We start from the raw sequence: 24,252 nt of genomic DNA on the forward strand, positions 1-24,252 counted from the left end.
AAAGTTGCTGTGTCAAAGTGAGCATTAGTGTAAGAGTATGATAAGAGAGAGCACGTTTTGCTTTTAAAACACTGTCAGGTACTTTGAGCCTTGCGCTTCCTTTGGAATAATTTTGAATGGGCTTTACATTTCAGTAGAGGCCAGAGGATGATTTCCTTTTCATGAATTAGAGCTTTGGCTGGATTATTAAAGGTTTTTTTCTTCTTAAAATGTAGCTGTCTGCTATGTTGTGCGCCAGCTTGTAGTTCCTGCTAAGATTACAGTGATATATGTTTATAAATCTTGCTGTGTTAAAAATCAGTTAATTTCAGGAGAACAAAGTTGGGCTTGCAGTGCAGCTCAGTTGACAAAATACTAGTTAGTGTGTATCTAAAACTACTATCATCATCTTGACCTTTAAACCTTTTGTACATATCAGTTCTTACTAATTATTGAATACTACTGTGCTCATTTCTCATTAAATGGGGTTGTTTTCTAATCTTCCATTTTTATCTGAAGACAAGCTTGTTCATGAGAAGCTTTTATATGTAAATTTTACACTTTATAAGTGTTAATTAGAGCCTTAGTAGTGCTTCATCTAGTTAGACAAGTTCAATTGTTAAGAATAATCCTTTAATCTAGTGGCATGAGTATGTGTAATTGCCAGGTAAAACGTTGCAACTTCTGTTTTAGGAGGAATATTTTTTTAATATGCCGTTTGTTTAATTGACATGCCTTAAAACTACCTGTGTAGTAACTGAAATGCAGATAAAAATTTCCTTATGGTGTGATCTGAATTACTAGCTTTTGTGCTCTCAAAATGATAACCAAGAAGTAATTTACAACTAGTTACGTAAACTGTAATACTCTTTTGAAAGATACTCAGTGCTTCCTTTCTACAAATCATAAGAACTTCTGTTCTCTGAATCACCACCACTATAGCAGTTGGATTTGGTATAGTTAAGGGGGAGATATGCGATCACTGAACGTAAGCAAGTGCTGGAGAACATTTTATTGTGTTTGTTTTGGCATGAGCAAAGCCCATCAACAGTACAGCCTTTACTGTAGGGGGTTGTGGTGTGTCTGTGTGTCGCAAATGTGGTGCTTTTCTTGATATTGATATTACTTGCCTGCTATTAAACATCAGTATAGGGTGGGATAGTTCCTAGTCCTCCTATTAGGACTGTTTGAAGGTGGTCTCAGGAAGGTTGTCATCTGCCTTTTTGATCTTTGAAGGTTATGATGATAGGTGCAAGCATATCTGAAGGAAATGAGTTTTTTAATACTTTAGCAAAAGCTCTGGTAAAACTGCAGTTCTTGATCAATTTGTCCCCACAGTTCCTCAGCCCATGGACAATAACACTGAGAAGGTATTGTGCTCAACACCATGATGTGCTTTGCTCTGTCTCAGTCTGACGTGTAATTCTAGGCAGAACAGTGAGGTGGCTTGCTGCCTGCAGACCTTGCATTGGGGACTGACTACTGGTTCCTGTGCCGCTCTGGTGATTTTGTACCAGTGAGAATATAGAGTGATTCAAAAAAACCCCTTGCATAATTACGGAGCAGCACATATTTTGAAGAGCACAGTATTTACAAATAGGGGGAAAAAAAGAATGCTTTGAAACCTCTGGAATGTGAAGGAGGAAGTCTCTGTGTGTGTGCATGTGTTCACACAGAACTGAAATCCTCAATAACTACCATACAACCATATATACCATTCATTGTGTTTCTGATTTTTGTCTAATTTAAGCATGGCTCTAAAAATTCACTTCCTCCTAAAGCTGATCTTTGTGATCTTAGTCAAACTTTTGTAGAGACCTGGCTGTGTGTGTCTGCATATTGCATCTCTTAAAGGCATCTGGAGGTGGAGGAAAATAAATAAATAAAAAATCTGGTATGCCCCAAACCATTTGTATATTCAGAATCTAGACTTCTGCTTAAGAATTGCGTATTACTGCATTTGTTCTTTGCATATGGCAGAGAACAAACAAGGAGTGCCACGAGCACAGAACTGATGTGTTCATTTGCTGTCCAAAAAACTTTACGCTAACAGCTGACCCTAAGTGTGGTTGGTATAATGTCAAAATATGAATGACAAACTGCATAGTAACTGTATTGACTCCTTAGTAAAATCTTTGAAAAATTACTGGCTTAGATCTGCTGTGTTGCAGAAAGCTGGCATCAGCATCGCTTTCTGCTAGCTCAAACCACGATCCTCTGGAGGATTAAATGGCTTTGTAAATTAATGAAAAAAATTAAAAGCATGTATGAGAACAATAGTGTGTGCTGGAAGTTTGTTCTTTTTTGCATTGGATGACTTGATTTTTACAACAGCTATTCTCTAAAAACAGATCTTAATTTTTTCCTGAATCAGAACCATGCTCAATTCCTAAATATTTTCTCTGAAAACAGTTCTGATTGACATCTATATCTAAGACTAAATTGGACACTGAAGCACTGAAAGAAGCTGAAACTTATTTTTCACTACTGTGGGAATGGTATAGATAAGGGTATTACATTGAAGGATACCTTATTGAAAGAAAGCAGAGGTTTAGGGAGCTACGCTTGATGGCTTACAGAGTAAACTAAAATGTCTTGAGGGATAGAGGTGGCAAGCAGGTCAGTAAGGAAAACTGCAAGATGAACTAAATAAAACACAGTGAAAGAGCTGTCAGTCCTATCTGCAAGTAGGATGAGCACACTAGATAATACTTTTGGAAGAGACTGTTGTTTCCTAAAGACTTTATATAGGCACCTACATCCTCATAGGTTCAAGCGCAGCTTCGAAGCATTAGAAAAGAGTCAGAAAGGTTTATTACAGGCTGAGAAAATAGCTGTTTCAAAACTGTTAATTGACAGTAGTGTGAAGTACTGGAACTAAGACTGCAAGGGCTTGATGTCTTCTGAGTTCTCCTGGTTTTGTAGAGCATGTGTAATTTAGTGCTCATATTTCAGTGCATGTTTCAGTAAGGTTGCACGTTTAGTTTGAGGATAATTTGAAACAGTTTGCACAGTGCAGCTGCTTGATGCTGTTCTATGGGAGATTTTAAACATTTGCCGTAATGTTTTCCTCCTTTTCTGGCAAGGGAATTACTACCCTTTATGAGTAAGGTAACTATATAGAAAATGTTTCATTCAGAAGTCGAATATTATGACCCGTTGGAAGTTTAAGTGTTCAGTAACAATAGACTTTTGAAGTGATCTTCCACATATAACTTGAGTAGTTGTATGTGTTCTAATTCTGTTCTAGTTCCTTGTTGTAATTCTTTCTCTTTTTCCAAATTTCAGGAATTGTGAATGACAAAGATTCCAAAGATTCCATTACGGAAGGAGAGAATCTGGAAGAGGATGAAGAGGAGGAGGAAGGTGGAGCAGAGACAGAGGAACAATCTGGAAATGAAAGTGAAGTAAATGAGCCAGAAGAAGAGGTGAACTTAATCATTTACCTTGCCTCACATAAAGAGAATGAGTAATCAATATTATGGTTACTCATTACTTTCTGAAGCCCTTCTGTGTCACAGAGTTAGCCGGTGAAATGCGGGTATGCACAACCCAGTCAGTACTCTGAGGATATTTCCATCCCAATTTTATATATATGGGAAACTGAATACAGAGTGTCTGAGGCTTATTCCAGAGAAATTATGGCAGAAACTTGAACCTGACAACTTTGCTCAGGGTATGTGCTGCTTCTCAACAAAAAGATGCCTTCAGTCTTTTGGCATGAAAACACTTTCAGATAATTTTCTTTATCAGTTGTAGAAGCAAATGTATTGACTAGATGTCAAAGCAGTCATGCAGGAAAAGTAACAGGTGTTCAGAGTATGCCTGTGTAATATGAATAAATACAAGATTTATGGAGCATAACAACCTTCCTTGTTTACTGTGCCAATATTTTGAATCAAAAACGGTGGAGCCAATAAAAAAAAGACATGTACGTAGAAATTCTAACTTGTCACTATGACACAGCAAAGTTGACATGATAATGGTAGTGTTATGAGAAAATGAGTTCATCAAGGAAATAGGAAACACTTTTTCTCCTTATGCTGAGGTTGGTTGGTTTACTAGTAAGCTTTCTTTCAGTCTATGCTTTTCAGCATTAAAGTTCCTGAAGTTTGGCTGGGTTTGTGCCTTTACCCACAAATTAATAGTATCGTTAGAATTGTAAACGGTTGGGGGTTGGGGAAGGGACTTCTGGAGACCTTCTTGTCCAACCTCCCTCGCTTAAAGCAGGGTCACCTACAGCAGGTTGCCTGAGGCAATGTCCAATCAAGTTTTGAATATCTCCAAGGACAGAGGCTCCTCAACCTTTCTGGGCAATCTGTTCCACAGTAAAGAAGGCTTTTTTTTCTTACATTTAAATGCAATTTTTCGACTTGTGTCCACTGCCTCTGGGTCTTTCACTGGGCACCACTGAGAAGAGTCCGACTCCCTCTTCTTTGCTCCCTCCCTTCAAGTATTATACACATTGAGAAGATCTCCCCCCACCCCGAGCCTTCTGTTCCCCCGACTAAACAAAGCCATCTCTGTCAGCCTCTCCTCCTATGACAGGTGCTCAAACCCCTTAATGATCTTCACGGCCTATTGCTGGACTTGCTCCAGTATGTCCATATCTGTCTTGCAATGGGGTACCCAGAGCTGGGCGCAGTACTCCAGATGTGTCTTGCCAGTGCTGAGCAGGCAGGCAGGATCACCTCCTTTGACCTGTCGACAACACTTTTTCCTAATGCAGCCCAGGATGCAGTCAGCTGCCTTTGCTGCAAGGGTGCATTGCTGGTTCTTGGTCAGTGAGTTGTCCACCAGGACCCCAGCTCCTTCTCTGCCGAGCTGCTTTCCAGGTGGGCAGTCTCCAGCCTATACTAGAGAATGGGGTTATTGCTCCTCAGGTGCAGGACTTTGCATTTCCCGTTGTTGAACTTCATGCGTTCTTGTCAATCCATTTCTCCAGCTTGTTGAGTTCCCTCTTAGTGGCAGCACAACCATCTGGTGTATCAGCCACTACTCCCAGTTTTCTGCTGTACGTTTGTGAAAATGTCAGATAAAGCTGAGTGTGTTCAGACTGAAACATTAAATACAAAACATAACAAACAAATTTACTAAGACTGAACTAAACAGGTTTGGATGGAGAGAGGGTAGGAAAGGTGCAGAAAATGTGTGTGAGGAATCAGATGTAAGTGGTCTTTTTGTTTTAAAATAGTCAGAAGTTATTAATTGACTATTTCAGGAGGGCTCTGACAACGAGGAAGAAGAAGGTGAAGAAGAGGAAGAAGAAAACACGGATTATCTTACAGACTCCAATAAGGAAAATGAAACCGATGAGGAGAATACAGTATGTATTGTAGCTTTGGATAAGTGAATTGACTTTTGCATCTTTGGTTTTCTTTACTGAATGTTTTTTGCCAATGCTGCTCATAACATATCTGGGAAAACATGGCAAGAACCCTCCCTCCTCTTTTTTCAAATACATTTTGGAGCTTATTTTTATATTTGCAAACTTTCATTATTACCTTCTGAAAATATTTATGCTGTCAACTTTACTACAACATGTTTTCACAGGACTGTGCACTTTCACAGGTAGCTAGACTGGAAAAGATTTCATAAATGATGGTTTTGCAATGCCAGCAATGGTAGCAAACTGATATGATGCAACAAGGTAAACTAGTTACACTCTACTAGATCTCAAAACTGAAAAGGAGACAAACCAAGAAGTGCAAAATTCCAAAAATACGAATTTGGGATTGACAGATTATAACATCTGTAGCAAAAGAACCCATCTGGTTGAGCCTGAATTGCAATTACATAGTAAGGAAAGTAATGGTCATTATAGAACAATGTGTTGGGGTACTGAATTTAAACTTTGTCATGTTGTGCTTTCCAAATACTGAAGGATAGTATTTGTCTTGAAAAGACCATCTAAGTTTATGGACTTAATGGAAAAATGAGTTAAATTAGGTGTGGTAGGGATAGAGACTTTTCTTCGTATTGTTGCCATATCTAGAATGTGTACATATGCATCTGTACACATACGCTAGTATGCAGAATATTATGAGTGGCCAGCCTTCATAATAATTGATGCAATAAACGTCAGGAAATATTTCTTCAAGAAAATAATCCAGGCTGAAAACTTTTTTCTTTAACAATTTATTTTTTTAAAGCTTTTGATTATGTATGATATGGGAGCAATAAGGATATCTTTCCACTTACTTCTAGACTGAATATTCATATTTCTGGAACTAATGTAATAGAAGGTTTTTCTCCCATTGCAACAGGAAGTAATGATTAAAGGAGGAGGACTTAAGCATGTCCCTTGTGCAGAAGATGAGGACTTCATTCAGGCATTGGATAAAATGATGCTGGAAAATCTTCAGGTATAAATATTTATTTTCTTAAATTAATGTAATTTGCTGTACAGCTAACTCTATTTGATTTTTTTTTTTTAAAGTAAATAAATGATTAATGCTTAGCTTACCATACTAAAGAACATGGATTTTTTTCTTAGGTGTGGCCTCTTCTCTGCAGTTGACATATTTGGATAAGTAGCTTTTAGTAAAATAGCTGTTAATTGTATTGTTTGCCCAGTGAATATATGACATGCTGACATATATTGTACTGGATGAATAATAACTGCAGAAGATACTATGCAAGGCTTCTGACTTTATCCTACACTATCCAAGCCTAGGTTTTAATATGTTTAAAATGTAGCTGCATTTAAATTTACATAACCTTTAAGTCCTTTTTTTAGTCACATCTGGTAAATATTTAAGTATTGAGTTTAGCAAGCCCTATATGAGGAATACATTAATAAGATGCGACAAAATATCTTGAATGTAGAATGTCCGTTCTCAAGTGTGTCTAATCAAGTCTCTAAATTTCCTTCCTTAAAAGGTTGCTATGCAAAATTCCTTCAAAATTTGAAGTATTCTGTCCCTGTAACTTTCTTCTTCACAAGCAAGGAAACCAAAGGAAAATGTAATAAAGCCTAATACATTTATATATTACTCTGTTTTCCTGGAAGATTAAACTTTTTCTCAATCATGAAAATATGAATGTTGCTAGACTGACATTTTTAGCATCTGATCATTTATAGAATTTTTTTTTTTAATAGCAACGGAGTGGTGAATCTGTTAAAGTACATCAGTTGGATGTTGCTATTCCTCTACATCTCAAAAGTCAGCTCAAGAAGGGTCCCCCACTTGGAGGTGGAGAAGGAGAGTCAGAGTCTGGAGACACAATGCCATTTGTCATGTTAACACGAAAAGGCAACAAACAGCAGGTAAGAGTTTATGTATGGTATAGATATTGTTTAAATAAATAAAATCCTTTCACTTTTTTGAAAGTCACACTCTAAGTTTTGAAGTCAGAGTTTTTTATTTCTTCAACCTTTTCTCAGAAGGGGATGCAGACAACTTAATTTTGATACATAGAAAATACCATATGTAGTTTCTTGGAATTCTTGGTTGTTAATAGAAATCATGTGGAAAAATTCTGTGGTTAAATTATACCATTACTAATTACGTTTGGCGACTACACCAGTAGGACAGTGGTATGTCTTACATGTATTTTAAATATAGTTGTGGAAGATGAACGGATGCGGTTGGTGGACTGCTGCTGAACATTGAAGGACTAAGGAGAAAAAAAAAAAGGAATATTCCAGAATCTTCAAGATTCTACAGATTTCTCTGAAAACACTTTCAGCTTCAAATCAAGATATATGGTGTTTGCTAAATTCCGTTTCCTAAGTAACTGCCACTTGGCTGAATTTGTTCAACTTGCAAAAAAAAAAAAAAAAGTCATTATCTCTGAAGACATTTTTAGGGGACTATTCCAGAACGTGCTGAGTGAATCTCTGGAGAAACTTAAATGGAAATCACGTTGATAAAACAAATAAGCCCCTTGCTTCACGCAGCCAAGCTTTGTATTTGTCTTGGCTCTTTTCTCCAGTATATGTTTGAATTTTCCTAGGTCAGCAAATGCACAGTATACAAATCAATACCTAACACATTCCACATGCATTTCTTGTCATGGCTTAGGTCTTTTAAAGAAACCTTTTCATTTTAGTTGTATAAATTGATGATAAAAATGAATGTCTCTGAGTTTATATGGAAAGCAAAACCAAGGCATTGTTTCTTTCCATGCATCTGTACCTTTCAAGTGTTTAGATCTGTGTCATTACTTTGTTTTGACTTTTGTTACCTGAATTGTGACAGTAGTGTAACAGCTGAGCTATATAAACCTGAAGTAGAGTCCTTCTCTTCCTTCATATGCAAGACACTTCAAAAATCCATGTAGAAAGTGAGAAGGTCTCTTCTCATAAAATACTTGAACTAGTGAGTGTGTGCTGTGCTAAATAAGTGCTTTGAAAGTGTAAGTGACGATACTTATTTGAGTGGGCACATACATGCTTGCATTTAGTAGCGAAGATTAACTTATTTCCTTACTACATTTGTTTGGTTATTCTGTTTTCCTGGAACTTGAATGTTGTATACAAAGTTCTACAGAAGTTTTGAGTGGGGAATTTCAACTGTTGTCATTGGGCTGACATGGGATTTAAGAGAAGTCTATTTTTTAAAAATGGTATTTAGCTTTTTCAGGATAATTTACTGGGAGTATCTGTAGTTACCAAGAATTTTAGGATCTTCGTGTTCTGTGCGAGGGGAAAATATTGCCGACATGTGGCTTAAAAAGAAAGCAGAACTTGTTCAGGAGTTTTCCCTGTTCCTCCTCTAATATTTGGTTTTGGGAGTAGGCTCTTCCTGCCAAAACTCCTCTCAGTGTTTCTAGAAATGTAGAAAACACTTGCTTTATAGACTACTTCAGTTCTCGAGTCAATGAAAGGCTTCTTTGTCCATAGTTCTGTATTCAGAAAAAAAAGTCTTAGTAGTCTGTTTTAATAGAAAAATAAGCAGGAAAGAAGAGGTGGAGTTGAAAAGAAAATAATTATTCCTTCTTATAGTACTTTATTTTAAATCTGTGTGAGCAGAATGTGCACGGTGTTTTGAAGTGATGGAGGCATACTTTACTGTTAAGTTATAGCTGTAATTCAGCTTTTTAAAAACAGTCAAAAGGAGTTTGCAGACAACCTGGAAGGCTGTAAGTAACGTCTCATCTGCACAGTCACTGGAACAATAAGCATCACCACCTCACTACATCAACCTAATCACTTGCTATGCTAGCAGTTGGTTTCGTCTGTGTGTTCTTTGTCAATGGTGCTGCTGAAACTAGAAATCTTGACTGTAAGAAAGTACTTACTGATGACAACAGAACGTGCTGTGCTTCCTTCCAGAGGTCAATATTTGGTAGTTGAGGTCCAGTCACTAAATACTCAGTTCACCTGCCAGTGTTCAGCCAGATTTTAGTGGAGCATTGACAGCTAGTTTTTTTGAAGCAACACAAGAACAACTGACTGCTATTTACCAGCAGCATATGACCTGAATTAATAGTCATTGCAGGCTGATAGTAACAAGGACACCATATTTTATCCTTTTTTGTCACACTGTGATTTACAAAAACAGGCGATAGCAAGGATATTGGGTAGACTAGTGTCTTGCAATAGATGGCTGGGGTTTTTCACCTGTCAGCTGTAGCAAAAAAGTTGTATGACAAAACTTACAAAACTAGTAGCAGTAGAACTGAACATGGTTATTGGAAATTAGACTATGGCATCATGATTTATCCACAAGCCATGAGAGAGCAAGGGGAAATAAAGAAATATTGCCATCATACGTGATCAGAGCTGAGGTCTGTCTAATACCATCTGATGTTTTTGAAACAGTCCAAAAAGTTTTATGGCAGGTAGGTGTGAACTAAGGTGAGATTTAGACAGTAAAAAGAAAGTCACCTAGTGTCAAGAAATTTCGTTAATACCCAAGACAAAAGATTTCCTTTCATTTGAAAGATTTTTAGCAAGGTTCCATAAAAGAATGGTAATATCCGTGGAATGGTCAAGTCTGTCCTTGAATGTGAAGTTCTTTATCTCAATGTTGTTTTTATGAAATCTGTAATCTAGTCTTCTGAATGACCATTTTTTATCTTTCTTCAGTTTGCCATCTTCTGAGTGAAGTCCTTACGTTCTGTCCCCATCTCACAGATTTTATAAGAGGTTTTTGATATACTTCTTCACTATTTGCAAGTCGGAAATGTTTTGTTTGCTCAGTAATCATCATATCCTTTAGTAATTGTCATCAGTGATTTGATTTCAGATGGCAACTGTCTGATTGTGTTGAGAAGGTGACTCAGTGATATTTTGTTAATTACCAGTCCGTTGGTTTTGTATCTGTTTTTCATTTGCACCCTTCTATATTTCAGTTTTCTTTTTTCTACTTTAAGCATCATGTCTGAAAACACTTGCCAATCCCATTAAGCTGATAAATCCATAGAACAGATAAAATACAAAGGACATATTGAGATGGATGAGGAGCTTAATGGTGAAGCTAAGGAATGATTTTTATCATGAAATGCTGCTAATGGCTTAGTTATTTGTATAGTTTGCGTAAAGCTCGTTTGACAATATCTGGGAACATGCATAGTCTGCTCAGCAATAAGTAACTAAAGCTTACTTTTCTGTTGGAATCTCAAGAACTTTCATTTTTAGTCTTCCCTGCACACCTTAATAACAAGCTTGTATTTATGTTCAATATAATATGCGATTCTTCTCCCACCCCCCAATTTTTTTGCCTGATTTGTCTCATCATTTAAATAAATCTTATAGTTGATTGGGTTTCACTGTACCCAGGTTTTTCTCAGGTCTTTGCAAGAGTCTGTCTTAACTGTTTCAACCAGTTTCTTTTCAAATGGTGCATCTGAGTACTTGGTGTCTTCTCACACTCAGCACTCACCTGCTGCTAGTGGGGCACTACTATCTAATAGATACCTTGAGATTTTAGTAATTATTGCATTAAATACAAACTGTACACAGTGAGGATTTTGCTTTTACTATATACTTCCTGAACAGAGGTTTTGATAATGTATCTTTCTGTCTGCAGCTCTTGACAGTGTAGCAGAAAAGAACACTTAGAAATTTGTTCTGCTTCTATTTCTGTGGAAATAGATCTCAGATGACAAGAATAAGCAGCAGGATTCAGAGTAGTTCGTGGAATATTGAGAGTGATTAACCTTAAATGCATTACCCTACTTACATCACAGAAATATTTCTTTCTAACGGACATGCAGTTGAAGGAGGAAGTGAAATTTTTCTAAATGTGTTCACAAACTTTAGCATTAAGGGCTTTCTGAAAACTACTGTTTCAGTTGCAGATAAGATCCACACTTCTCTGTTTTGGAACAATTGTAAAAAAAATTTTCTGAGGAAATAAAAACTTGGATTTTCTGAGACTGGGAAAAAGAAAGCATCTTCCCTGTGCCTCTGAAAAATCTCGGCTGTATTTTTCAGAGAGAGTACTTCTGTAAGACCAGTACCAAGCTTACCTTTAATGTAGCTTATGGCAAATCAGATAATGTCTTGAATGTATAGTGTGGATGTTTGGGTGTGGGGGAGGAGGAAAAGATTAAACTTGACACCACAGTTTTCTACAGACTAATAAGAAGCACTGTGGAGCTAGAATCATTCATAAAAGGAAAAGTACTAGCCAAGGAATGCCTGGGAATATCTGAAATGCTTGGAACACTTCTCCTCTGTTATCACAAGGGGTAGTAGAAGCAATTCTGCTCAGGGGCTTCATCTCTTTGCAAGGGAGAGACCTTTGGAGGGAGATGCAGCTTTCTGAGCCAGCTGTGGTGCTTTTATCTCAAGACCAGTGTAATTCACTGTGAGGGTATTGGCTTGTATGAAAATAAGAAATAAAGCATGTAGTTATGTGTTCCTGGTGAAAGTTAATCAATTTTGTTCCCATAAATATGGTGTGTAATAGTCTTTTGCCTTAGCAGTACATCAGCCTTTTTTGTATGTTCTCTGTGTCTTTAGGAGGTTTGAGTATCTTGTATTTTCTCATGCTTCCTTATGCGAAATAGACTTAAAAAAAAAAAACCCAAACAAAACGAACAAACAACAGACTTTCCAGTAGAAACTTCTGTAGAAAGTATCTCATTGCAATAATCTAGAAATAACCATAACCCTTCTGTATTTTGGATTGTTTGGTGGTTGGTTTTTTTCCGTGATGGGCACTTAAAAAGCTTACTTTCATTTGCAGTTTAAGATCCTAAATGTACCAATGTCTTCCCAACTTGCTGCCAACCATTGGAACCAACAGCAAGCTGAACAGGAGGAGAGAATGAGGATGAAAAAGCTCACTTTGGATATCAATGAACGGCAAGAACAAGAGGACTACCAGGGTAAGAAAATCACCAAATATTTAATTTTTGTTTTCAGAGGAACTGTTGTGGATCTACAGAAAATATTATTTGTGATAATTGGCAGTTCAAGTTCTGAATATTGATTTGCAATACTTCATGGAAAACCTGTATTTTAGTTTCAGTCATTCATTATTTACTCCCTGGTCTCTGCTTGAAGAAGTTTTTATAGCTCTTCCGTGAAAGGGAGTTTTCAAGTGGGCCTCAAATGTCAGCATTTCCATTTATTTTGGGAAAGGGGAAGAACTGAGATTGTTTCCTTAAAAATAAGATAATACAAAATTAATCTGATGTTTGTGGCATTGTTTCCATTACTGCAAGACACAGTTGAGTTGGATACAAGAGGAATTAATTCTGTGCAACTTAAACTCTGCTTTTCAGATATTAATAGGTATTTTAGATATTGATAGTATTTAGAATCCTCATCAGTCATGCTAAGACTGGCAAATACTAAGAGGTAACCTTCACTTGAGAAGTAAAAACTGTCACCTCAGCTTCATATTGCTAAAGGTTCTAGGAGTGCTACTGATCTGGAGCATAAGAATATATTAACAGAATGAAGGTTTCATACAAATTATATCATCTAATTTGTTTTTTGAAGATATGCAAGTCAGGCATTTTGGAACCTGGACAGATTGAAGCAAACAGTTAATACAACAGATCATATAGCCCCTAAACTGCTGCACTTGATGTGTTTGGTTGTTGGGTGGTTTGTTTTGTTTTGTTCTTTCAGACTCAACTTTCCTTGGCTTACTTGGATAGTAAACAAAACCAGACCAATAAAACTGATGGTATTCAGTTCTTATGTTAGTATTTCCATTTAATATCTCCAAAGTTCTTGCTGTATTTTTTTTTTTGTAGAGATGTTGCAGGCTGGTGGTAATCACAGTATAAGTAGTTAATTAGCAGGAAATCTCATTTAAGGTATTTAGTGAAAGGTCATTATTCATCAAGAAATGGCAAATTTAAATTAAAGCAGCTCTAATTCTAAAAACACTATGGAATCTAACACTCCTTTCAGAACTTTGATAGTATAAGAACTAAACTTGTAATCGTAAAAAGGAGTATTTTTCCAAAGTGAGTGTCTTCAGAGCTCTGAAATGGTAACATAATATATTCTTAGTATTAAACATCATAATCAGCTTAAAAACTTCTTTTCTGAGACACTCCCTTCTTATAAAGCCCACTTGTGAAAAAGGAAGAGAAACAGTAGACCCTAGAATTAGACATTTAAGTGCTTTTTCTCAGACTTTTTGTATGTTTCCTCATTAATGATATTTCTGATTTTTTTACTGGTCAGGGTATTTGGGGTTTTATGCCTTGTCATATGACTTTGTTGGTATCTTTAAAATCAATCTGTTTAAGCTAGGATTTTATTGTGAGCAGCTGTGCTTTTTATCCAAAAAAGAATCACACTGATTTTGTCCAAGAGAAATGAATCAGACAACTGATACCAATTGATAACCAGTAATAGGCGTTTCTTTACTTTCTCATAGATTTTCTAAGTGCTGTGTATAAAGCATTCATGTAGGAGGAAAATCAACACAAAAGAAATAAGTTTTTCCATAATTGACATCCATTTTTAAAACAGCTGTTGATTCTTTTTTATTAACCTGGGTAATATACACAGTAAAACCAAACTAAAAAGGACCTTTTAATCAGGTTAAATTAAACCGGCCAAATTACATTCCTCTTTGGAACTATTTTTTAATTTAGATTTTGTGCAGTTGATTGTTACTGTTGAAGAGTCAGCTTGCCTGTAACAAGTTGGTATGTACCCATTGAAAGAAAGAGTTGGTTTTAAATTTCTGTTTCAAACTTTGAAGTTACCAATGGAGGAGGAAGTCTCAAAATTTCTGGAAGAATGCCTCGGGGTTGTCCTAACATTTGCATGTACGTTTGGTTTTTTTTTTCATCTGCACAGGGTAGCTAACAGATGAAAATTCACCAATGTACTTCAAAGTAGTATCAGATAACTATTTAATACTTCAGCAATGTTTATTAGTATTACAAACACTTTTAATTTAAAGAAATATTAGGAACTGGGTGACTCTCTAATTTAGACTAGTATTTTTCTGTGTAGATTATTTTTTTTTTTTCTTTACTAAAACCAAAGATGGGTGACATGTCTTCAGCCTAGCTAATACATTGTGCTTCCTTGCCATTTCTTCCTTCTGTTATCTTCTCAGTTACTCAGCTTCTCAGTTACTGACTTTTCACAAACCCCGGTATTTTCTTTCACCTACAGTGTGGAAAACAGAAGAGACAGGCATGCACACACTTGCTTGTTCATTGCTTGCTTCTAGCACCTAGCTGGCAATGTACCATAATCTCTTCTTATTTTCTTCCTGGGTGTTGTCATTGCCAACAGAGATCTCTCCTGGCATACAGAATTGTTTCGAAGGACGTTATTTCATGATGTTTACAAAAATGGACTGTCGGTGTGTTGAATGGCTTGCTTTGCCTTTTCAAGGTGTTGATAGGGGGGTATACAGAGCGTGAATATATGGTGTATTAACTCTTGACACCAATATTGTATACTAAATCATTCAGAGTTTCCCAGTTTCTCAAAGATTGGGTGGATAATTTACTGAAAGCTTCGTGTGCATTTGGTAAATGGCGAGAGAATCTCGTTAGTCTCTAGTTTTGCCCTGTGCAAGTCATTGTGAGAGTAGTAGAAGTTTGTTTCTAGCAGATGAGGGGTATGTGTCTCCAATGAGATTACCAGAGATTAGAGAACCAGACAGAGCAGACTTTCAAACATAATCTGTTTAACAGCTTATTCCACTTTTTCCCCTTCATTTATTCCATCTGTCTGTTTGCTGAGTAATATAGATTCTTGCACAGGTGGACTGTCAGAAATACTCTCCGTTAGATGTGCTAACATATGGGCAGAGGTTATGTGGAGGTTCCTGTGATGTATTCGTAACTATATTTGGTACTTAATAACCATTAACTTAGCCTGGTACAGAGCCATTTTTTATCACTAAAAAAATGAAATGAAATTTTAGAAATGAAGTTTTACCAAATTTCAAAATGCAATACTTACCTAGCTTAAACTGCCCAAAAGTTGGATGTCCGGGGCTAAACTGGGTAGTGTAGGCTTCCTTCTGCACCCACCTATTTCTTCCCACTGATCCTAAAGTGAAAAACTCCGTCCGTGGGACAGCTGGTGTAATGTGGGTCAGCTGAGTCACCCTCTTCAGGTGCCCGTCTTCTCTGTAAAAGGATCCTATTATGACTAGCTCAGACTTAAATACCTGACTTCTCAATGCCTAATTTTAGGACAGGTTTCTTGCTGAGTCTTTAATTGGCAGCAACATTGTCCAATTGTTACTATTTCAGGGTAGTTTAATGTTGTGGCTTCTCATACTGCTGTGAAGCTTTGTCCCTGATCGCTGATAAAGAAAGTGGTGGCTGATATGTTTAGAAAGAAAAGGTCACAGCTCCTTTCTTTAAGCACCTGTGATGAAAACCATTGCTGGCAGTTCCTTCTGTAAGAACATCTGGAAATGCAAGTTCATATGACGAGGTAGCTTGGATTTGTCAAAGCTGTCTATGCAATTTAGTAACTTCTTTAAAATTAGCTGTTGTGGAATAACTTGAGGAGTGTTAACGCTAAAGTATAGCAAAGTGTAAATAAGGTGTCTTTTTTTACTACATGGCAGTGAAATGTGCTTGTGTAAATTCCTCTTTAAAAAGATGCATAGAAAATGTATTTAACTTTCTTCTGTACGAAATTGCAGAAATGTTGCAGTCTCTGGCACAGCGTCCAGCTCCAGCAAATACTAATCGTGAACGGCGGCCTCGTTACCAGCATCCGAAGGGAGCACCTAATGCAGATCTAATCTTTAAAACTGGTGGGAGGTAGGACAATCTTCCTTTAAATGTGGTAATTCTGGTTCTAGGCAAGTAATTACCTTCATAATTGAAACAGATAACGATCTGTGTAGTGCCGGTGCATTTGTTAGTAGTTTCCATTCTAAAGCATTCTGTTAAAATACTGAGCAGTGTTTTGTGCTTCTAACACAGTGTCTGTAAACATGTCCTTGACAGAGGTTTGGAAGCCAGAGGATTATTTTTCAGTTGTGAAAAGGCTGGTAGTGTGAGCCTCTTTTTATAGGGGAAAAGATGCAAGTCTGCTTTCTCAATGAGAGGTGGGAGAGGATACTCCAAAAATATCTAGAGAAATTCCCGTTGTGTTTTTTCAGTTTGGTGAATTTGTGAGCTATACCTCTGTATTTGAAGCCCTGAATGGAAAGAAAATAAAGTGAGGGTAGGGAGGGGGGAGGAGAACCTTTGGATTTATGGTGTGCAAGAGCATACCAAAAACAGTATTAACATGAAAAGAGCCATTCCACATTGCCTAATAGTCATTCTACAGCTTTAATATATCTCTGTGTGTCTCTTCTCACTCAGAGTAAGCTTGAGAATAAACCATTAAATTAATCCTGCAGCACATATTTGAATAGACAGAGTTTCAGGTGAAATGCAGACTGCTTAAATGTTTCTCTTTTCTTTGCAAGTTAATTTTTGGAGGTGGATAGGAGCAGCAAGTGGGAAGGGAGAGTTTACCTACTATGGCTCTGTCTTTGTAAACTAGAAATAAGTTAATGTAATAATCCTATGGTACAGTAACGTTGCCAGCTTCTTTCTGGTATGTTTTTATAGGCATTTTCTAACTTCCTGATGACCAGCCACTCCACTGAGACCCTATACAGATACTGCTTGTGTTAAAAAACAAACAAAAAACAACAAACTTTTTTGAAAACAGACTGCATTTTAAAATAAATATTTTTTTTAAAATTAACCAGATATAACTCAATAAAATGAGCAGTGCTGTCCATTTAGCTTTTTCGTATCACTGGCCTAATACTGTCATGGAAATACAAACTATTCAGTTACACTGAATTGCTGTAATGCTTGCAGGTGTTTCGTAAATGACTATGCAGTCTTCTCTTTCGGTCATCTCTCCCAAATGCTTTGCAACCTGTATGAGGAGCATACTGCAGTTATTCTTTAAACATAGCAGCCAGACTGGTAGATGTGATATTTTCAGATTTTTTTTACTGCGGTTCTTTTGAAAGCTTTTTATTTTCAAATGTTTTAGGGAAAATATAGTTTAGGACTTCACTGTAAACTCTCTTCCTTTTAATCTGTAAGCTCCTTAGAGCAGGGACCAGGAAGTTTGTTTTAGCAGGTATGTTTTATTTGTTGTATAGTGCAGTGCTCAGGCTTGCAGTCATGCATGAGTTGAGCCATCTTAGCCTGTAGTAAGGGAAAGTAACTTTTCTTAACCCCCACTGAAAGATATTTAAGCAGAGATTTATTTATTGGAGGCTGTGGGTCCACCAATGGCTTAGCACTTCTGGTATAGATTCTCTGTCGCCTATGTTTTTAGAGCTTATGATTTATAGCGTATATTGAAGATTGTCTTCTGACTTTGAAGGGTGAACTGCAGTTTCTCTGCCCAGACTACCCTCATGTTTTAGTTAAGAAGTTACCCCATGGATTCTGAGGACACTGGAGTATCTTTCTATTTGCTGAGAGCAAATAGGAACTGAGCTATTAATTGTAGTATCTGTTTGGAGAAGTTTTCACTTCCTATGTGATAGAACCAGTTTGTATAATTACAGATGTTATCACTTACATCATGAGTGAGCTGAGTTGAATTGTTTCTTCTTTGTACATGAAGAAGACTGATACGTTATTTTCTTGCAATAGTAACTCAAATTTATTGGAAGTAATGTATGTTACTTTCTTTAAGGTATGCAACTCTTTATTTTAAATTTCCTGAGGTTAGGGATAATCTGAGTAAGTAAACCTCCTGGTTGATACCATTGTAATGTACAATCTGACAGGTTCTGATAAGGTTGGGATGAGGACTTTCTTGCATTTCAAGTAGTGTTAAGAGTAGAGAAATTGATTTGGTATTTTTACCTTTACTTTTGTGTTGCTAAACAGGTCTTAAGCACCATGTTTCAAAAATCTTTTAGAAAGATAAATCCAAATCTACCTATCGTAATAGGTGATTCAAAAACTAATGAAGGCAGCACTGGGTTCTCTGATATGTTTTTGGCCTTGAACAACTGGATTTTGCTTTGCAGTTAGCCCTGCTGTCACAGCAGGATTTGGACTGGATGACTTCCAGAGGGCCCTTGGAACCTAAATTTTTCTGTGATTCTGTGTTGGTCTAGTGAGATGCTAAACCAAAACAAAAACACCCACAAATGTGTAGCCTCCTTCGCCTGTCATAAACTCACAGTAAATGGAACAATGAATTAGTGGCTGTGGCTATACAGCATGCATTTTTTAAAAAACCAAGAAATCTTTTGCAGTGTTTATTATCTATCAATGTCCTGTTTCTGTATTGAATTAAATGCAGTGAAATTTACAGGCTTTGTCAGATTTCTTATTGTTTAGCATGTACAAAATGATGGATCAAAAATTGGACTTTATTGCTGTTTATTGTAATTGCCTGCTTGTATAGCTTCAGGTTTTAAGACCTGCTAATCTTGCAAGGAGGAGATTCTTTTTGGGACTTTTAAGGCCAGCCAGCCTTAAATGTACATGTACTGTGATGCCATTAAGAGTAGGGTTCCTTGATTTGCTTCAGCAGAACTGGGAAGGCAACAATTTTCACTCTTGCCTCCAGTTCTGTAGCATTTGTGTATTAAAAGAGAACTTTGGTTCTCAAGCTGTTAAACTGATACCTTCAGGAAACACAAAATTTACAAAAGTAGGTTTTTTTGGTGATAGGATTATCATGAAAATATTCTTTTACAGTTCCGGAGAACAGCCTCTCACTTCAAAAAAGTGTTTTTCCTTTGTTTAAAGAGGATTAAGATCCACTAAATGGCTTGCTTATAAAGTGAAATGTAAATAACCACGTTTTATGAAATTTATTTAAAAACATTGATTACCAAGAAAGAAAAAAGAATTGCAGTGAGAAATTTGTCTATAGAGAAGCAGGCCTTACGAAGGAGTGCTTTAACTTGTTAAACCTCTCCTTATTAAAAGCAGTAACCTCAAAACTCACTGCTGTTTTGAAAGTATAGTAAAGAAAGAGAACCTGTCTGTGTCAGAAGGCCCATTGGGATGCAGATGTAAGCCGACAAACTAAATCATATTCAAGTTAATTGGTAACTTCAGGTCTCCTATTTGCATCTGACTCTTACTTCTCTTTAACCTATTTAATAGAGAAAAATGAAGCATAAAGGTAATAACAGGATGCTAGGATTTTATTAGCTAAGTAGTCTCATAATAGAGTATTTCATTAATGCTGAAAAATCAGAGTATAGATAACAAGGAAAAATGTGAATTTAACATGATTTCCTGTTTCAGCCACTGGACAAACACACTTCATGCATCACCCGCTATGTAGTTGATGTACTGACCAATATTATATTTTGAAGCTTTGAATTCACTTCTTACTGACATACCAGAAGTCTTGGGCAGCCTAAATCCAGTTTCTCTGTTAGCCTCAGTCTAGCTGATTGTCATAGACTATCATTGTCGCTTTCCCAAACTAGACAGACTCGTGGGTGTTGGCGTGGCACTGTCTTGAACTGACAAATCTATCCCTTGGTTCATCATGCTGCTTTTGAAATCTTTAGTTGTCATTTTCAATGATCTCTTGATTTCCTTTCAAAAAAACTGAGAGGTCATCACTTCAGCAGTAATATTTTGCTCTTGCTTCAGAGATTTTTATGATGAAATGGCTCCCATCTTCACATTCTAGATACAAATACTAAAAAATTCAGTGCTAGCTCAGTTCACCTTACTCTTTGCCATCTTTTTCACCGTATTTTAATCTTAACCTTTTCTCAGTTGTCATTCCTGATCCTGTACTACATCCTTTTCCCTAATACATACACATGCTAGTGTAGCCTTCCATGAAAGCCATTCAGACTCAGCAGAGAACTTCCAGCCTCCCTTTCTAGCTGTTTTATGGGAGGAAAGCCCAGGGCAGGAATATGAAGGGGGAGAGGTCCAAATCCTGCAGCTTCTTTTGGTGGACTGCACTGGAATTGAACAGAAAAGAAAGAAGAAAAGCCAGGTCCTCGGGTGTTTATCTTGGCAATATGGTGCTTGTTGGGCTCTGCAGATGTAGGTGCGAGTCTAACCCATATAGCAAAGGTGGAGAGAGACCTGATCACAATTACAGTTCAGAGGGAAAGGAGGGCAAGATTTTCTTTATTAGCATGCTCATTTATAAAGACTTTTTGTTTAAAAAAGTTGTTTCAATATAAAATAATAATAATAAACCAAACAAAAACCCCTGCAGCTCTGTTGCACCTCTGGAAACTAACTACCAATCCTCAAAACACCTTCCTGATAATAGCCCACTTTGCATACTATGACTTTGATTTGATTTTGTCAGAGTATTTTATTTTTGGTGAACAGATGAGAATATAAAATAACTCTCACAACTTCAGATTTTCTTACTTAGGTGAGTCTAGGTTTTGTGGATTTTTTTGAATCTGTGATGTTTACAGTATGGAAGCTGATAATTCAGATTTGTTAGGAAATGACCAAGGCCCTTAGTATTGTATTAGTCCAGAAACACACGCTCTGAAATATGATTGTTCCAGAGAATATATTCTTGCACAGCTAAATTGATAACAGCTATTTAAAATCCAGTACTACATTTTTTCAATACAAAATGGCTAGGTTAACGTTCTACAGAATGTAATTTCCAATTTTGCTGTCAAGAAGTTAGTCACACCAGCAGTAGTAACGTGTTTAGAATGAGTCTAAACACCTTTACATTTGTTGAAATTTCTCTCCAACCCATATTAAGGTACAATATGTCTGTAATCTCTGTTACTGCATTCATTACTGTGGAATCAAGTCACCTCACGGTCTGATACGTGAACACACACACACAATTCCTGTGAAAGCTTTATCTGTTAAAAGAAATGCAGAAGTTACTATGTGCAGTTTAACATACTTGTAACATTTTTCTTGCAAGCTTTTCAATAAAAACTAGGTTTAGATTAAATCACTGTTCAACAAATGCTTGAGGCTTATGCACTAATGTAAAGAAACATGAACTGTGTTGTTTACATGGTAAAAGACTTGGGTGTGTAGCCCTGGAGCTTTCTTGTAATTGTAAATGTCTAATTTTTCCTTTGGTTTGTACTACTAAATTTTAATTTGCAGTCTAGAAATCAACTGAAAACCAGCCCAGATACAGTAACTTGACAGTTGTGCTGAAGTTAGTGATACTAGATTAGCGTTACTGCTAGATTACTCTGGTCTTGTTGAATCACATGCCTGCAAATTGGTGTAATTTTTCAACGCTTATTTATGTTCTTAAGAGAAGTAAATGTGGCTTTTTCTGGGTAGGGACATGTTTTTCATCAACAAGGGATGGTCAAAGATTTTGATACAACTGTCGACTCTCTAAAAATGTTCTAAACAACTATTTGACTCTAGAAAGCCCTCTAACATTTCTGCAGTAAAACCTTAAACTGCACAAAAAAATGAACACTATTTAAAAAACTTGTACTTCAACAAATTCACAAATTAGCTGTGCACTTAAGTACTTTAGCATCTCATCTGGGAGGATAAGGCAGCTGTCTGTTTCTGAACAATTTCAGATTCACGTGTGGAGATTGTGTAGGGGACTTGTTCTGATATAGATTATCTACTTTCTTTTGTCTGATGTGGTGGTCTTAATAATTTGTGCAGATAATAGAAATATGGAACTTTAAAATGTAGAGGTTAAACGAGAATCAAAATCACTAGTGGTTGATTCCAGTGGTTGCTAACCCACACAGTATTGGATATCTCACATTAAACTATTTATTTTTTCCTTTCTTTTCTTAGGAGACGTTGATCCAGCAGCAAGTGTCATTTCATTAGGTCCTGTATCTCTGATGTTGTGGATAGTGGAGTCCTCCAGCGATTAAATGAGAGCAGTGGACACATCTCAGCATGTCAGTCTAGAGCGTTCAGAATCGAAACCTGGGACAGGCTGGGGCCGTGGGGCAGAAACAACAGCCTCCCCTCTTCCCCCTCAACCCCACACAGAACAAGTGGAAGCTTCCAGTCATGGCCTACCAAAAAAAAAAAAAAAAAAAAGCTTTTTGTTATGGAAACCGCATTGAGGGTTAATTTTCTCATAAGAGCAGAAGTAAATGAATGAGATGGTTGACTTGACCAGTGAGCAGCTTGGTGAAAACAAAGATCAACCTGAAATTCAGCTGGATTACACTGGAACGGAAAAGATCGTTGACAGCTCAGTATGTGGGAGAACAAAGTTCTAAACTTGACGCAAGTTACGTTATCTCCAAGTCGAGCACTTTGCGTTGGAAGGATATTCTTTGGGGGCTGCAAATCTACAGTAGAAAAATGTAGAACAAATGGTGAAATCTAAAAGAAAACCCTGACAAGTAGGATAACTTCTTATCAAACACTCCTCAGCGAGAAAATTTTTGGTTAAGGAGTAGCCTTTTGCTGCCAGAGGAGCAAGAAAGAGGGGGTGGGGAGTGGGGAGGGGTGGAAAACTCAAGAGCCAAGGAGGTATAATGTCTGTTAAGGTTTGAAATAGAATATGAAGTTGATTAACACAGGGTGTTGACTCGTACTGCTTGGAACAGCCTGACACCAGCCTAAGGACAGGGATATAGTTGAGCCCATTGTATGTATCATTGAAAACCAAAATGTGCCGGTCAGCATAACAGGAGGATGTCAAGGAGTGGATCCAAATGTTTTGTTGATCTTCATGGGTTGATAAGCCTCTGTGTCTATTGAAACAAAAAAAAGTTTAAAAAAAAAAAAAAGATTTAAGTCTGGAAACAAGTAGAATTTTTATTTTTTTCTAAGTAGAAATGAGGTTTCTTGGTCTGTTTCTGACAATCTGTTATTTATTAGCATAGTTTTTTGTTTGCTTTCAGGTAATGGTAGTTAATTGAGTTAAGGAGCTCATCTGTATGTTACTAATTCTTTTTTCTAGCTCTTTTAAAATCCTTTTTACCACTGTTTTTGGTTTCTGCATGTAGGAAGAGAGACTTGTAAAATTGTAACATTTCATACAGAAATGCCGCCCGATCTTCACCAGCTTCAGAAATCTGACCTTTGCCAATGCTGCAATAAAGTGTTGTAATTTAGAATTAGTGTATGTCTCTTTACATTGACTTTGTTCTTCTGAAATCATGTTTTGAAGAGCTTGTGGTATATCATGGGGCTGTAGCTCAGACAGTGCTTCATACAAGCAGTGTAAAAATAGATGGCATTTTACCAAAGCAGGAGGATTCCTGCCCCAAGAAATGTACTTGAAGCACACTTAGCAAATGCAAGATTTTCTTGCTGTTTAGCAAAGAGTTGTGAAACTGAGATCATCATTTCACATAACGTAAGCTGTCATATGCAGGCAGGGGCTCTGAAAGAAGTGACTGCAACACCACCTCGCCTGCGGCACCTTCCTGTTGCCCCCTTTGTGTTGTGCAGACCTGGGGCTTGTGCAGCCTCATGCTGACCCGAACCAGAAAACTGGCCTGAGTTAAATCAAGCAGTGATGCTTTGGAGAGAGGTCGTCAAGGTTTTTACAATATACCTACTTAAAGAGACGTTCTTTAATCACAGAATTGAACACTGAGAGTGGAAAAACTGCAAGTGCAGCTCCGGGTCTGCTCCTTGCAGTCACATGCTGTAACAGCAGTCAGGGATTGCGAAGTGCTGGAATCGTTAGAGCATTTTTCCCTCAGTTTTCCCCAAGGACCTCGCTGGTCAGGCTGGTGGTAGACAACTTCCAGTTTGCAGAGCGCGGCTTGAAGTTTTTATAATATCACATGCAGATGTGTTTCTCTAGATTTCTGCCAGATCTCATTTTGTAAGGAGGCAGGTATCCTGAAAGTGTGCGGTCACCCAAAAACCCCCACGTGTCCACAGCTGTCTCCAGGTACTGTTGTCTCCGTGCTCGGAGAAGGTACGTTCCGTGCCATGGCTGTGGGCTGTACGTGC

General features: G+C 37.2%; 1 protein-coding gene across 2 annotated transcripts in view; it reads left to right on the forward strand.

The window, feature by feature from the left end:
• Window positions 1–22,345, forward strand: part of UPF2 (UPF2 regulator of nonsense mediated mRNA decay) — a 64,799-nt gene extending 42,454 nt beyond the window's left edge. For both annotated transcript variants that reach the window (XM_050914935.1, XM_050914944.1), the window contains 7 exons: window positions 3,268–3,407; window positions 5,201–5,305; window positions 6,246–6,344; window positions 7,082–7,249; window positions 12,123–12,264; window positions 16,029–16,149; window positions 22,117–22,345. In XM_050914935.1, the coding sequence (XP_050770892.1) occupies window positions 3,268–3,407; window positions 5,201–5,305; window positions 6,246–6,344; window positions 7,082–7,249; window positions 12,123–12,264; window positions 16,029–16,149; window positions 22,117–22,126 (785 nt within the window). In that variant the 3' untranslated portion in view covers window positions 22,127–22,345. The remainder of the gene's footprint in view (window positions 1–3,267; window positions 3,408–5,200; window positions 5,306–6,245; window positions 6,345–7,081; window positions 7,250–12,122; window positions 12,265–16,028; window positions 16,150–22,116) is intronic.
• Window positions 22,346–24,252: the final 1,907 nt, after the last annotated feature.

This window comes from Gymnogyps californianus, chromosome 1 (assembly GCF_018139145.2).
Source record: "Gymnogyps californianus isolate 813 chromosome 1, ASM1813914v2, whole genome shotgun sequence".
Classification (NCBI taxonomy): domain Eukaryota; kingdom Metazoa; phylum Chordata; class Aves; order Accipitriformes; family Cathartidae; genus Gymnogyps; species Gymnogyps californianus.